Source organism: Corvus kubaryi, unplaced genomic scaffold, assembly GCF_017639235.1.
Source record: "Corvus kubaryi isolate FWS band 111438036 unplaced genomic scaffold, C.kubaryi_AGA036_p1.0 37382, whole genome shotgun sequence".
Lineage (NCBI taxonomy): Eukaryota > Metazoa > Chordata > Aves > Passeriformes > Corvidae > Corvus > Corvus kubaryi.
The window spans coordinates 4,232,957-4,247,747 of NW_024581124.1; the positions used below are offsets into that span (position 1 = coordinate 4,232,957).

Genomic DNA, 14,791 nt, shown 5'->3' on the forward strand with positions numbered 1-14,791 from the left:
GGCCCCACTGACGCTCGGAACGCGGCCGGGGCAGATCGAGCTCCTCGAAACGCCCAGCCCACCAATCGGACGGAGCGGCGGGGGGCGGAGCGTGGCGTGGGCGCGCTGCCGGGTCGGCCCCCGCTGCCCTCAGAGCCCCCTCAGCCGGGGAGCGGTGAGGGGGAGAGACGGGGGGATTTACGGCGGTCATGGCGCTGCTGCTGGAACACGAGTTCAAGCCGCTGCCGGCTGATAAGCAGATCGAGACTTTGCCCTTCCTGGAGGCCGTGGCGCACCTGCCGCCGTTCTTCGGTGAGACCGGGGTGGCCGGGGATGGGAGATGAGGACTGGGACCAGGCCTGCTGCGGGCTCAGCCGCTGCGGGGTGCCCCTTCCCCAGTTTTGGGTGGTGACCCTCCTGCCTGATCCAGGGCTCACGCCGGGCTTGGCTGCTCTGCCAGGGCCAGGGTTGCATCACGATCCTGTCAAACCCGCCGAGCAGCTCCTTTGGGAAGCGTCCTGTCGTCCCCTGGAACACCCCATCCAAAGGCATGGCTCGGGGCAGGAGCTGCCATCCCACCCATGGATCCCACCCCGTGTCGGGACATGGGTGGGTGTCGGCGTGGCCGCCCTCGTGTCACAGTGTGCTCGCTGCCCTCCACAATGTCAGCTATTGTGTGGCGGCTCCGTGGCAACCCCGGAAGCGCAGGACATGGGGCTGCCTGCCTGCGGACGGGCAGTGTCCGGTGCCTGTCAGGCTGTTCCAGGACCTTCTGCCAGGGCTGTGTCCCGGAGCCTGGGGGATTGGAGGTGGGGTCGTAGTAGGTGGCAGGGCTGTCCCAAGAGCCAACATCCATCTACGAAGCTCAGAGATCCTTTTCTAGTCTCGCTGGCGTGTCTCAGTGCCCAGGCTGTGCTTGAAGTGAAACCTGTTGGTTATGGGATGTCTGTGGTGTCCCCTGTGTCACCAATGACTAAGTGTCCTCCCTTCCTTTCTCCACAGATTGCCTGGGGACTCCCATCGTCTACTCGCCAGTCAAAGCAGACCTGACTGGAAATATCAGGGTAGGAAGGGACTTAGGAGGGCTCAGAGGGGAGAATCCCTGGGGAGAGATGCTGTGGGACTGAAGGTGTTTCAAAAGGCTTTTCTTCCCACGGGGACTTTGGGCTCAGCGGTGGCTCATCGGGTCACATGTTTATTCCCGGGACTCCTGCCCAAAGCCCCGTTAGCAGCCACTGTGCTTCCCTGCTCCTGGGACCCAACCCCCTTCTCTGCCCTCAGAAAATCCGGGCGGTTTATGACTCCAACCCTGCCAAGTTCAAAACACTGCAGAACATCCTGGAGGTGGAGAAGGAGCTGCATGGCTCGGCCTGGCCCAAGACGGGCGCGACGCTGGCGCTGATGTGGTTGAAAAGGTGACTCACAGCGTCGGGAGCTGCTCTGGCTGTGTCCCGGCATGTGGGGAGCTGGAGAACGCCAGCTGGAGGCTGTGTGGGCTGGGGCTGGGCAGTGTGGGGTGCTGTGTTTGGGGAGCACAGGGAACCCCCTCCCCAAATCTCCCCCGGGAATGCACACAGAAATTCAACCTCAGAGCGTGAGCCCACAAATTGTCTGGACGGGCCAGGACCCTGCAGTACCTGGAGGATCCATGGGGCCACACCTGGCCCTGCCCAGCTCAGCCCTCAAACCTTCACATGGAGGTTCTATCCTTTCCTGGGCCCCATGTCCTGCCCCCGAGGGCTCCATCCAGCCCTTCCCTCTCTCTTCCCTGGATGCACACACAGGGACAGGCACCCTCTGCGAGGGGGATGCGCTGCTGGAACTGTTGGTTTTTGGGATGCTTGGACACACCAGGCTGGAAGCTGGGAAGCAGCACCCCTTTCCCTGAGCCAAACATCTCTGCTCTTCTCCCAGGGGTCTGAAATTCATTCTGGTGTTGCTGCAGAGCATCTCCGATGGCGAGAGGGATGAGGAGCATCCGAACCTCATCCGAGTGAACGCCATGAAGGCTTACGAGATCGCGCTGAAGAAATACCACGGCTGGATGCTGCAGAAGCTCTTCACGGTGAGCATTCCCTCCCTCTCCAAGCATCCAACCATCATCCCTAAGGCTGTTCCTGTGCACTGACAAGTGTCTGGAGACCCCACAGTATTGGTGAATAGGACACCCCAACCCATGGTCTCTGTTGGGTTTGTGGGAGTCAAACTCCCTCTCCCTGTTTTATAGGGCTCAGTCTACGCTCTCCCCTACAAATCCGATTTGCTGAAGGCCTTGGAGAAGGGTAAAGAAGTCAAAGAAGAGGAAAGCATAGAAAAAATCCATCAGTTTCTCACAAGAGTCACTCCAATCCTGGATGCAATTTATGAGATGTACACGAAGATGAACGCTGAGCTGAGCTACAAAGCCTAAAGCTGGCACAGGACTGGCACAGATTAAATAACGTGTGATGGGTGTTACCTGTGTCTTCATCACTGATGCAGCTGGGGCAGCTCCCAGCTCTCCGGTGACTTCGATTCCTGTCTGGATCTGCAGTGGATAACGTCTTTTCTAACCAAAAAATAATAGCAATTAACTTTCTATCAAGAACACGGCAATAAAACAATTGTGGGTGTCACCCTCGGATTTCCCAAGAGGAAAAGCAAGTGTTTCTAGTCCCAACTCTCGGATTCCTGTCTTCAGTGGGGCAGGGAATGAAGTGTCCTGCTGATGAATGAAGTGGCACTCAGACCGTGCCTGGAACCCACCAATGGGCACCTCGTGTTGATTGGCACTGGATTGTCCAGAATGATGCCCATGCTGGAGGAGCTGATGACTTTCCCAGGTGACCCCAACTCCTCCGGTGCCGGCGTGAGAGCGAGCCCCTCTGCTGGGATTCGGAAACCAGGGACTGTCCCCGTGGTGTTTGCGGTGCCTTATGAGCCCCCCTCGCCTCCCGAGCCCCGGGAGCAGCAATTAATAAAAACTGACAGTACCCGTGGCCTGGGAGCCTCATTTGGGGCTGTTCGTGGGGGCTCTGTCAGGAACGGTGTTTGGGGAGACTGTTTTAGGGAAGGTGTTTTGGGGCTGTTTCTGGCAGGGCTGTTTTCGGTAGGGAGATTTGGGGTTTTATCCTAAGGGAGCTGTTTTCAGGAGGCTTTCGAGGAGAGTGTTTTGGAGCTGTTCCTGGGAGGCTGTTTTGGAGCTGTGTCCTGGGGGGGCTGGTTTTTGGGAGGGTTTTCAGAGCTGTTCCTTGGGAGGGCTCTGTCAGAGACGTTGTTGCTGGGGGTTTATTTTTTGGAGGGTATTTTGGGGCTGTTCCTGGTGGGCTGTTTTGTATCGGGTGTTCCCGGGGGATTGCCCGGGGGCCGCGGGGGCGGGGGGGCCGGGCGGGGGCCGATCCCGAGGGCGGGTGCCGGTGCCGCCTCCGTGCTGGAGCCGGGGCCGGGGCGGGGAGGGGCCGCTCTGGGGACCGGCCCCGGGCGACTCGGCGGCGCCGGAGCCTACGGGACTTTCCACGGGACCTTTCGCGGTACGGAGCCGGGGCAGCGGGCAACGGGGGGGGCACGACCGGGAGTGGGACGGGCCGGGACGCGGGGACCGGGGCTGGATGGAGCCTCCGGTGGGGGACGTGGAAACTGGGGCAGGATGGAGCTCGCCGGGCAGCACACGGGGACCTGGGCAGGATGGAGACCCCAGGTGAGGCCGGGGCCGAGGGCTGAGCTGGGCAGGGCCAGGTGCACCCTTATGGGTCCTGAGCTGTCCGGACAGTTTAGGGACTCAGACTCTGAGATTGAGATGCCAGGTGGGTTCCCAGGGGGATCTTTGATAGGAGGGGGCTCCCACCAGTTCTGAACCCCCCGTGCTGCCCACACTGAGCTCCTGGCTCTTCCCGAGATGAGCACGGCCTCAGCGGTGAGGATGATTTGGGGAAGCAGCTGCATCACTCCAGATGAGCATTTCCGACAAGAACCCGCTGTGGTTTCAGTGATTCACTCCCACCAGATCACCCTTTAATGTCATGGGACACCCTCCCTGCTGCTCACCCATAGATGTCCCCGCACATCCCGGTGTCGGTGACAGCGTCCGTACTCCCATGATGGGCTGGAGCGGGGACTGACTGGGGACACTGGTCCAACTGGGAGGTACCTTGGTGGGAAGCTGGGAAGAGGTGGGAGCACAGGTGGGGTTTGTGTTGGATGCGAGAGCTGTGCCTTGACTCAGTTATTCCATGAGGTGAAGAAGTCTGAAAAATCCAAACGCAAATAACTAACGGGCCAAATCAAACCCCTGTGACAGCACCTTTCCTGGCAGCGCCCGGGCTGACGGCACCAGCCCTGAGTCCCTCACTTCCCACACAAGCTCCAGCCACAGCCAGTGACAGCAGGTGTGTGACAGCCCGTGCCGTGTCCGGGTTTTCCCTAAAGCCGCACTTTCCTAGGTCCCAGCACAGTTTGGACAGGTCAGGTGCTCCATTCCCATTCCCAGCCCGCAGCATCCGTCTGCTTGGGCAATTCCCTCTTCTCCGTTGTCCAAGGTCAAACCGGCCATGGGAGGGCCCCTGTTTGCACGGGGTCAGGATGTGGGACCTGTGGGCTTTGGCAGGTGCTTGTGGAATTTCTTGCAGAGATGGAGATGGCAAGAAAGTCAGCAAAGAGGAGAAACTGTCAGCTCTGTGTCCCCCAGGGCTGCACTGTCCTTTCTGGGCGTCCCCTGAGGCTGCACCATCCCTGCTGTGCGTCCCCCAGGGCTGTACTGTCCCCCAGGGTCGCGCTGGGGACTGAGTGTACCCCACGGCTGCACCATCCCCACTTGGTGCCCTCCAAGGCTGCACCAGCCCCGCTGAGCATCCACCAGGGCAGCAGGGAGAAGGGGCCGCTGCCTGAACCCCCTCCCTGTCGCTGCAGGGTTTCGGGGCTGTTTGCCACCCTCACCCCCTGTGCCCACAGGAGCACCGCGTGGCTGCCAGGACCTGGCTGCCTCTTTCGAGCCCTTTCCCCGGCTGGGCTGCCCTCCCGACAGGGCCCAGCCTGCCATTGTGGCTTGTCGCACAGAGCTGCAGCCCAGCACAAAATGACAGGTTTTCCTCTTGCTTTTTCTGTCCCGGGAGGGCTGAGCTCCCTGCAGGCGAGAGCTGCGCTGAGCCCTAACGCTGCTGGGTTTCGCCGGAGGGTTTTCGTGGAAAACGGGGCTGGGGGAGTGCCCGGGATCAGTCACCTGTCCATGTCCGGAGCGGCGTGGTGGGCAGGACACGCCGACAGGGTACAGTCTCTGCTGGCCGCACTGATAGCACGTCTCTCCTTCATCTCCACGTCCCTCCGGGCAACCTAAACCCGTAATTTCTTGTCCCAGCCGCTGCTCCTGCCCCCCCGCGCCGCACCCGTCCCCTCCCGGTGCCCAGATCCGGGTCCCACCGACCCCCCCTGGGTTGTGGAGCATCAGGAACAGCCCTGGCCCCGCTCCCAGCCCTGCTGCGGTGGCAGCTCCTGCTGCCTCTGGGCGCGCTTCCCTGGACGCTTCCTTGGATGTGGGGAGTATCCCAAGGAATGTTTTCTTTCCTTGGGCGGCTGATCGGAGTGCACAGGGTCTGCTCTGTGCCCTGTCCTGGGCTGCACCCCGGGCTGACCGCAGCGAGGCCGGGCTCGCCCTCGCCCAGCACGGCAGCGCCGCAGCCGGAGGGGCCCCCGCAGACGTGAGGGGTCCCCGCAGCGGGTAGGTGGGTGCCGAGACAGCCGGGACAAGGCAGGGCCGACCGGGAGACTCGGAGCTACAGGGGATCCCGCCGGCCCCGACCGCTGCCAGGGTTGGTGTGGGACCTGTCCCGCCGCGGGGCTCGGTGCCCCGGGGAGAGGATGGGGAGGGTCTTTTGCGGGTGACACTGAGTTTTCCTCTGCCAGGTCTCTTGGTCTCGTGGAAGGAGCCGCGGGTCACAGCCACCCAGGCAGGCCAGTCGTGCCCGTCCGTTCTCCGTGCAGGGACCATGGCAGACACCGAAGACGCCCCGCGCGATGCCGGGGAGGGCGCAGGGGAGGACGGCACCCTCCAGAACGACTCCTTCCCGCTCTCCTCTCTGGCCAACCTGTTCGAGAGCGAGGACACCCCGAGCCCCGCCGAGGCAGCCCGGGGTCCCCCCGGAGCTGGGGATGGAAAGCAAAACCTCCGCATGAAATTCCACGGGGCCTTTCGGAAAGGCGCCCCGAAGCCCATGGAGCTGCTGGAGGCCACCATCTACGAGTCCCCCGTGGTCCCCGCGCCCAAGAAAGCCCCCATGGACTCCCTCTTCGACTACGGCACCTACCGACACCACCCCAGCGAGAACAAGCGCTGGCGCAGGAGGGTCGGGGAGTGAGTACGGGACCCCCGCGGCCCCGGTGCGGCGGGGGGTGGGGAGGGGGATGTTCAGCAGCTGGGGACGTGGGCAGACCTTCGAGTGGCACTGCGGGGTGCTGTGGGCAGAGGTGTCGCGCACAGGGAGCAGCTCCCGGTGAGTGCCAGTGGCAGCGCTGGGCTGTGCCATGCCGTGGTGGGGGTGCGCAGCCCCCGGTGCCGCGGGGCCGGGAGCGCGCTCCCCTTCCCCCTTACGGGAGCCATGAAAGAGGCTCTGTGCGCCCGGCCGCTCCCCTGGCCGGTGCGGCCGTCTGGCTGCGGCATGAAAGGGCTTTTCAGGAGGCCTCCGCCCTGCCCCCGCCAGGAAACCGGAGCCGGGGGGGGCAGCCCGCGGCCGGACGCACAATGCCCCTCTGTGCCGGGCACCTGGGGCGGCCACCGTGGCCCCCCGCCAGGTCCCCACCCAGGGGTGCAACCGGCTCAGGAGAGCGGGATGTTCCCTCGTGGAGGTGGGTGGAGGGGGCCAGGATGCCCCATGAGCCCTCAGACTGGAAGTCCCCGGCTGGGGCAGCCGCCCTCCGTCCTGCCCCCATTCCCGGTGCCCGGAGCGCACCGGTTGTCCCCGGTCCGTCCCCCTGCTGCCGACTGCTCCGACCGGTCCGGCTTCACCCGTGGTGCCGGAGCGTGACCAAGCCCGAGGGGCACAGCTGGGGGCCCAAAGCGCTGCGGTACCTGGGTGGAGCTGGCGAGGCACTGGGAGCACTGGGCTGCTGTGGGTGGGGAGGCTGCCCCGGCCTCACAGGTGACCCCAGTCGGGAAGTGTCCCCACGTGCCTGTCCCCAGTGGCTGAGCACCCTCAAGCTCATTGCAGAGGTGGGAAACCGAGGCAGCGGCTCCGGTTCCCAGCGCTGGCGTTTCTCCCGCAGGAAGCAGCCGCCGGCCCCAAAGGGACCGGCTCCCGACCCGCCCCCCGTCCTCAAGGTCTTCAACAGACCCATCCTCTTCGACATCGTCTCCCGGGGGTCCCCGGCAGGCCTGGATGGGCTCCTGTCCTTCCTGCTCACCCACAAGAAGCGCCTCACAGACGAGGAGTTCCGAGGTGAGGACCTGGGTGTGTTCCTTGCCCTGGTGCCAGGGCTGCGCCGTGACCACTGGTGATCCCGGTTTTCCTGCGGGAGTGGGGATGCACAGCTCTGGCATGGGAAGCCAGGGGTCTGAGGGGGCTTACCCTGGCCCCACCTCAGCACCTTCCACTCGCAGAGCCCTCCACGGGAAAGACCTGCCTGCCCAAGGCCCTGCTGAACCTGAGCGGGGGCAAGAACGACACCATCCCCATCCTCCTGGACATCGCCGAGAAGACGGGAAACATGCGGGAGTTCATCAACTCGCCCTTCAGGGATGTCTACTACCGAGGTGGGGGGCGTGGGCCACCGCTGGCCCCGCCTGGCCATGGGGAACACTGGGATGATTCGGGGAGCTGGGAAGGCTGGGACTCGGGGGATGTCGCGGGGCAAGGCGGTGCCTGACGGGCGGTGGTGTCGCAGGCCAGACAGCCCTGCACATCGCCATCGAGCGCCGCTGCAAGCACTACGTGGAGCTGCTGGTGGAGAAAGGAGCAGACGTCCATGCCCAGGCCCGCGGCCGCTTCTTCCAGCCCAAGAGCGAGGGCGGCTACTTCTACTTCGGTGAGCAGGGAAGGAGCCCGGGTGGCTGCACCCCAAGGTGCCCCCGCAGCGGGGCAGGGGTGACAGGAGCGCCGGTGATGTCCCCGCAGGTGAGCTGCCCCTCTCGCTGGCCGCCTGCACCAACCAGCCGCACATCGTGCACTACCTGACGGAGAACGGGCACAAGCAGGCGGACCTGCGGCGCCAGGACTCCCGCGGCAACACCGTGCTGCACGCCCTGGTGGCCATCGCCGACAACACCCGCGAGAACACCAAGTTTGTCACCAAGATGTACGACCTGCTCCTCGTCAAGTGCGCCAAGCTCTTCCCCGACACCAACCTGGAGGCCCTGCTCAACAACGACGGCCTCTCGCCGCTCATGATGGCAGCCAAGACCGGCAAGATCGGGGTACAGTGACCCCCCTGTACTGGGGGACGGCTCCCTGCCATCCCCGCTGAGTCCTGTCGCGCTCAGTGCGTGTCCCTGCACGGCTTCTCTCTGCAGATGCTGGTGGAAACCTGGATGTGCAGCCTATTAACCCGGCTAATTAAAGCCCGTTTGCATTCTGGCCCTTTCCTAACTAACTCCAGACCCTCGCACAGCCCATCCTCTCCCCTGACCTGCCCTCGGCCTCTGGTGGGGTGGGCAGGAGGGTCATCAAAAATGCAGAACTGCAGCATCCTGGGGGCTGCAACAGTGTCTTTGCACCATCCCAGGAGCACCTGGGAGCATCCTGAGCCCACTGGGGTGGGTTGAGGGATGCACCCGGGGTGGGGTGGGAGAAGGGCAGGATGCCCCAAGCAGGTGGGGCCAGGTCTGGGGGTAGCAGTCCTCCATCCATCCGGCAGATTTTCCAGCACATCATCCGGCGGGAGATCACGGATGAGGATGTCCGGCACCTCTCCCGGAAATTCAAGGACTGGGCGTACGGCCCCGTCTACTCCTCCCTCTACGACCTCTCCTCTCTGGACACTTGTGGGGAGGAGGTGTCCGTGCTGGAGATTCTCGTCTACAACAGCAAGATCGAGGTGTGCAGGGGCTGGGGAGACTGGGAGGGGTCTGGAGGGGACGGGCTGGCCCTGTGCCCTCTGTCAGCACCCATGTCCCACCAGAACCGCCACGAGATGCTGGCCGTGGAGCCCATCAACGAGCTGCTGCGGGACAAGTGGCGCAAGTTTGGGGCCGTCTCCTTCTACATCAGCGTGGTGTCCTACCTAAGCGCCATGGTCATCTTCACCCTCGTCGCCTACTACCGCCCCATGGAAGGCCCCGTGAGTCCCCACGCTGGCCCAGCCCCACGGGCCAGTGCTGCCTCGCAGCGGGGTCTGCCTGGTCTCTGTCCCAGGGGATGGGGGAGCAGCTCAGCTCTGTCCTCTCCCCACAGCCGCCCTACCCCTACGCCAGCACCGCCGACTACCTGCGCCTGGCCGGGGAGATCATCACCCTCCTCACTGGAATCCTCTTCTTCTGCACAAACGTTAGTGTGGCAAGGCAGGGGGTCCTCCCGTGGGACCACTGAACCCTTGGGGTCCCCAGGGGTGACAGTCCCTGTGTCCTGAGGCATCCACTACTTCCACAGTGGCCCCAGACATGGGGACCCTGCCACCCCAGACCCTCCAACCTCTGCCTCTCTCCCACAGATCAAAGACCTGTTCATGAAGAAGTGCCCGGGTGTGAACTCCTTCTTCATAGATGGCTCCTTCCAGCTGCTCTAGTACGTGGGGAAGCCCTGGGGCCACCACAAGCCACTGCACCCCCCGGGCTTGTGGGTGCAGAGTCTGACCCCAACTCTCCTCCAGCTTCATCTACTCGGTGCTGGTGATTGTCACGGCGGGGCTATACCTGGGTGGCATCGAGGCCTACCTGGCCGTCATGGTCTTTGCACTGGTCCTGGGCTGGATGAATGCCCTGTACTTCACCCGCGGGCTCAAGCTGACGGGGACCTACAGCATCATGATCCAGAAGGTCTGGTGGGGTCATGGGTCTTGTCCTTCTCCAGGGGTGATCCTCCTGTGGAAGTGTAGCCTAAAGAGGTTCCTCCAGGCTTTGTGAAGGGTTCCACTGCCCTGCTCCCAGCCCGGCCGTGCTGGTGGCACAGCTTGGTGATGATGCCATGGTCCAGCACACCTCACCCTGCTCTCCATCACTTTCAGATCCTCTTCAAAGACCTGTTCCGCTTCCTTCTGGTCTACCTGCTCTTCATGATTGGCTACGCCTCAGGTAACACCTGGCTGGGGGAAGGACAAGCCCTGTGGCTCAGCATGGTTGGGCAGGGGGCTGCAGACCCCCGGCTCCATCCCACCTGCCCACGGGCACAGCCATTGCCTCCTCCAGGAGTGGAGAGGATCTCATCCAGAACAGAGCCACATTGGGACCCACTGTGGATCCTGTCCTTGCCGTTGCCCCTGCGGACTCGCTGTCCCTGTCCCTTCTCCCTCAGCCCTGGTATCCCTCCTCAACCCGTGTCCCAGCAGCGAGTCCTGCAGCGAGAAGTCCAACTGCACGGTGCCCACCTACCCGTCCTGCCGGGACAGCCAGACTTTCAGCACCTTCCTGCTCGACCTCTTCAAGCTCACCATTGGCATGGGCGACCTGGAGATGCTCGAGAGCGCCAAGTACCCCGGCGTCTTCATCATCCTCCTCGTCACCTACATCATCCTCACCTTCGTGCTCCTCCTCAACATGCTCATCGCCCTCATGGGGGAGACCGTGGGCCAAGTCTCCAAGGAGAGCAAGCACATCTGGAAGCTGCAGGTACCACCCTGGGGGCTGCGGGACAGGGGCCCCAGGGGCATCCTGTGCCTGGGGCGCTGCAGCATCGAGGCCTCCCAAGCTCCGTGGGCCAGGTACCTCCATGCTCAAGCAGTCCCTGGTGTCCCTGGCAGTGGGCCACCACCATCCTGGACATCGAGCGCTCCTTCCCAGTGTTCCTGCGGAAAGCCTTCCGCTCGGGGGAGATGGTCACTGTGGGGAAGGGCACGGACGGAACCCCTGACCGCCGCTGGTGCTTCAGGTAAAGGTGGGCGCCCTCAGGGGCTGGGGAGCAGCTGAGCCTCTCCCGCCACAGCCAGCAGCATTTTGGGGAGTTGGCACCACACACTCGTTTGCTGGGTGCTTTGTACTGATGTGGAGGCAGCTGGCATTGCTGGTGGGTGCCAGAACTCCCATCCTGGCTCCCAGGCAGCCCCTGCGGGTCTGACCTTCCCCACAGGGTGGACGAGGTGAACTGGTCCCACTGGAACCAGAATCTGGGCATCATCAGTGAGGACCCGGGCAAGAGCGACACGTACCAGTACTATGGCTTCTCCCACACCATGGGCCGCCTGCGAAGAGGTGAGCGCCGTGCTGCAGGCAGGGAGCATCCTCAGGATGATGCTTGCAGCCTCTGATGAGCCCCGGGAGCAGATCTGGAGGCCAAGGCAGCAGCCACAGGCTCCCGGCTCTGCCAGCCTCCCACCCTCTCTACAGATCGGTGGTCGACGGTGGTGCCCCGCGTGGTGGAGCTGAACAAGAGCTGCCCGCCGGAGGAGGTGGTGGTGCCCCTGGGGACCGTGGGCACAGCGGAGCCGCGGGAGCGGCGGCACGGCCATGCCCCAAGCTCCCCGCTCTAGCCCGGCAGCACCGGCAGCTGATGGACTCTGCCCGGGCCCCCGGAGCGGCTCCAGAATCGCGACCGGGCTGGATGGTGCTTGTCTGCTCCTCAGGGATTCGTGCAGCCTCTGTCCCTCCGGCAGCCGCTGTCCTGGCGGGTGTCCAGCCCGGGTGGGGGGGCCTGGCCCTGCCCCGGCGGGGCCGGTGGTCTCGGCTCTCACCGGCGAGCTCCAGTGCCACCGCTTCGCTTTGCTGTGCCGGGGCCATGGCTGTGCCGTGCCAGGAGCCTCGGCCCGGGGTGGGGAGCACGGCCCCCGCCGCCCACCAAGGCCGATGGTTTTGCCACAGAGTTTTGCACAAGATTTATACGACTATTTATTTAGTAATAAAGACTGACCCGCCACCGCCGCCTCCTCCCGGCACTGAGTGATTCCGGATGGGAGAGCCACGCTGCCGGCGGGGCTCGGGGAGGGATGGAGGAGCTGGCTGCTCCCTGGCTGTGCCGTGCCATGCCAAGCCATGCCGTGCCTTTGGGCATGGTCACCCATCATGCTGAGCTGAGTGGTGCATGGCCGTGGTGTACAGGTGTGGAACAGGGATGTGAGGATGTGCAGGTGCGGTACAGGGATGTGAGGCACAGGTGCGGTACAGGGATGCGATGTGCAGGTGTGGTGCAGGGATGTGAGGATGTTCAGGTGTGGTACAGGGATGTGAGGCACAGGTGCGGTACAGGGATGTGCGGCCCAGGTGCGGTTCCCGGTTACGACGCTCAGGTGCGGTACAGGGATGCGGTGCGCGGCCGCAGTGCGAGGCCGCCCCACTGGAGGGCAGCACACACCGCGCCGTGCGGGACCGGCCGGACCCCGCACCCCGAGCGCAGGGGTGGCTCCGGGAGCAAACCAGTACTCCGCATCCCATCCCTTCCCGTCCCTAGCCCATCCCCATGGATCCCCGTCCCATTCCCATCCTCACCCCATCCCATCTATCTCTGTAACTCCTTTCCTCCTCATCCTCACAGCCAGCTGCAGTGGTGAGCGTTCCGTTAACAACTGGATGTTGTGCAAGCGTGAAGGAGCGCTTTGGGTGGGCACCAGTGGCATGGTGACACGGTGACACTGACAGAGACCCTGGCCAGGGCCCTGGGGACAGCCCAGCTCTCTCAGCAAATGCTTTAGCAGCAGAGGGGACACTTCATCTTCCAACTTGATGAGTCGCCGTCAGCGTTAACGGCACCATCTCCGTTTAAATGTGATTTACATACATCTCTCATATTGTGGTTTAAGTATTTCCCCAGGGTGAGGGATGAATATGTTTCATTATCACTCCCTGGGAGAGGCGGAGGTGGCGGCTCCTGCTTCATAATCGAATGAGGAGCTGAGCTGCTCTGCTTCTAGGCTGGTTCTTGGGTGAACACAGTAAACTTGGCTTTCACCTGGCTGGGTGGCCACAGATCCACAGGTCCACAGTGGCCAGTCCTGGCCGGGGAGCCCTGGAACAGAACTCAGTCACCCAATGTGCTGGTGTCAGGCTCAGCACTGTGGCTGCCCCCGACTGCAGCACCAGAGATGGGATTTTCCAGTAAAATGAGATATAAACCAATTTTCTCCCCTCCCGTGCAAATCTTGGTGCCCCAAAGCCAAGAGGCCACATGTGAGTGGGCTTTAAAAGGATTTTGGGTGTGGGAAGGGCAGCTGCCACCAAGTCCCTGCATCATCACTTCGCACCCTGAGGTGGCTCTGTGGGGACGGGAACACCACGGCACAGGATGCCTCTGCCACCTTGGCCCTTTTACCCCCTGCCCCACCAACCCCTGAGGTGTTTCACCCTCAGCTGTGGTGACGGGAGCACCCTGGGGGCTGGTGAACACGGGGTGCTCGGCCCCGGCCCCCTCCCGCCCCTCCCCGCGCCGCCCTGCCAGCGATGACAAACCCAACAAAGGGAAGAGAAAAGCACTTGTCATCCAGAATGCGGAGCGTGGAAGCAAATTTATTTTTAGATAAATCTAAAGCTTAATTTGTGAAGCTAATATCAATCAAAATGAGAGATGGGTTTTTTTAAGTCCTCTTGCAGCCGTGCAATTTATACTGCCTGTCTCTCCTCCTCGCTCCCAAACAGCAAAGGCGGCCGCTAAGTTTAATATCAGCCTCATGCACACCTTCCTTGGAAATTCGCATTATTATTGGTATTATTATTAATATTATTTGAATAGGAAGATTTCTGTAGGCCAGAAGCAGCATCATTTCCCTTGGTGCGTTCCCACAGCGCTCATGGGGTGCTGTACCCCATGGGATAGGAGGGTGATGGATTGTGGTGGCTGGGATGAACCTCAGGGGTCCCTGCCCGATCTCCCACCGGTGTCTGCGCACATTTTGGGTCCCCACGTGCTCGCCTGCACCCACCAGAGCTGGCAGAGCAGGCCCTGGCTGGAGGCAGGCGCCCACCAAGGAGGGACCCATTTATTTTGCATTCCACAGCTGAAGCCTCCCCGTGCCCAGCGAAATCCTCCTCGCGAGGAGCGATCTGAGGGGAGAATTAACCTGCTAAATAATAAAACCCCCGCACACCTCCTAATGAAATGTAATGACTTGGAGACCTGCAAGATGGATCGCGCCGTCGCTCGCCGCCGCTCCCCTGATTTATGGCGAGCTGGGAAGTCTGATGGAGGCAGCGCTAATGAATCCTCCTCCCACGGGCACCGTTGACGGAGCAAAGTTTCTCCTGGAGCCCCCAGCACAACTCCGTGCACCCCAGCCTTTGTCGAGTCCCCCCTTTGGCGCAGGGGGCCCTCAGGGAGGGGCTGGCCAGCACAGAGGGACTCGCCAGCAGCCCCGCCGCGCTCCAGCCTCACATTCCTTTGATGTGGCGTCTTTGTAATGACAAAGATCTGAGCAAAGATCTTCCTCCAGACGGACTAATTTCAACGCGCAGGCAGGCAGTGGCACACCCCCCCCCCTCCCCTCCGCCCCATCAGTAACGTTAACCTCTGTGAAAATTCCCTTTTGTCCCAATTTCTCTTTGTTCCCTGGATGGGCTGTCACGCCGCTCGCTGCCGGTGACGGAGCGGTCCCCTCCCGGCGTGCCGTAAATACGGCGAGGGAGCAAACCAGACAAACGGAGCCGCCAGCCCCGGCCGCAGCCACGGTCACAGGGCAGCTCCGGGCACGTGGCTGTGTCCCCATCGTCGTCCCTTGTCCTTGTCCCCATCCCCATTGCATCCCATTGCATCCCATTGCATCCCATTGCATCCCATTG

At 62.7% G+C, this 14,791-nt stretch overlaps 2 protein-coding genes across 6 annotated transcripts; both read left to right on the top strand.

The window, feature by feature from the left end:
- The first annotated feature begins 100 nt into the window (after window positions 1-100).
- LOC121667772 (glycolipid transfer protein) lies at window positions 101-2,957 on the top strand. Its single transcript, XM_042034807.1, has 5 exons — window positions 101-291; window positions 982-1,043; window positions 1,261-1,394; window positions 1,894-2,044; window positions 2,207-2,957. The coding sequence occupies exons 1-5, from the start codon at window positions 189-191 to the stop codon at window positions 2,387-2,389; spliced, it is 633 nt and encodes a 210-aa protein (XP_041890741.1). The 5' UTR covers window positions 101-188; the 3' UTR covers window positions 2,390-2,957.
- A 472-nt stretch (window positions 2,958-3,429) lies between these two features.
- Window positions 3,430-11,947, top strand: TRPV4 (transient receptor potential cation channel subfamily V member 4). Of its 5 annotated transcripts, none has more exons than XM_042035111.1 (16): window positions 3,430-3,488; window positions 5,854-6,301; window positions 7,210-7,382; window positions 7,544-7,696; window positions 7,828-7,968; window positions 8,058-8,356; window positions 8,797-8,976; window positions 9,061-9,219; window positions 9,333-9,425; window positions 9,589-9,662; window positions 9,748-9,913; window positions 10,102-10,168; window positions 10,389-10,702; window positions 10,834-10,961; window positions 11,160-11,281; window positions 11,417-11,947. In XM_042035111.1, exons 2-16 carry the CDS (start codon window positions 5,937-5,939, stop codon window positions 11,557-11,559), a joined length of 2,577 nt encoding a protein of 858 aa, XP_041891045.1. In that variant the 5' UTR covers window positions 3,430-3,488; window positions 5,854-5,936; the 3' UTR covers window positions 11,560-11,947. The 5 variants fall into 5 exon arrangements, 4 of the variants coding, with proteins under 4 accessions (XP_041891045.1, XP_041891046.1, XP_041891047.1 ...); XM_042035112.1 differs by lacking the exon at window positions 3,430-3,488 and adding an exon at window positions 3,582-4,343; XM_042035113.1 differs by lacking the exon at window positions 3,430-3,488 and adding an exon at window positions 4,889-5,668.
- The last annotated feature ends 2,844 nt before the right edge of the window (window positions 11,948-14,791 follow it).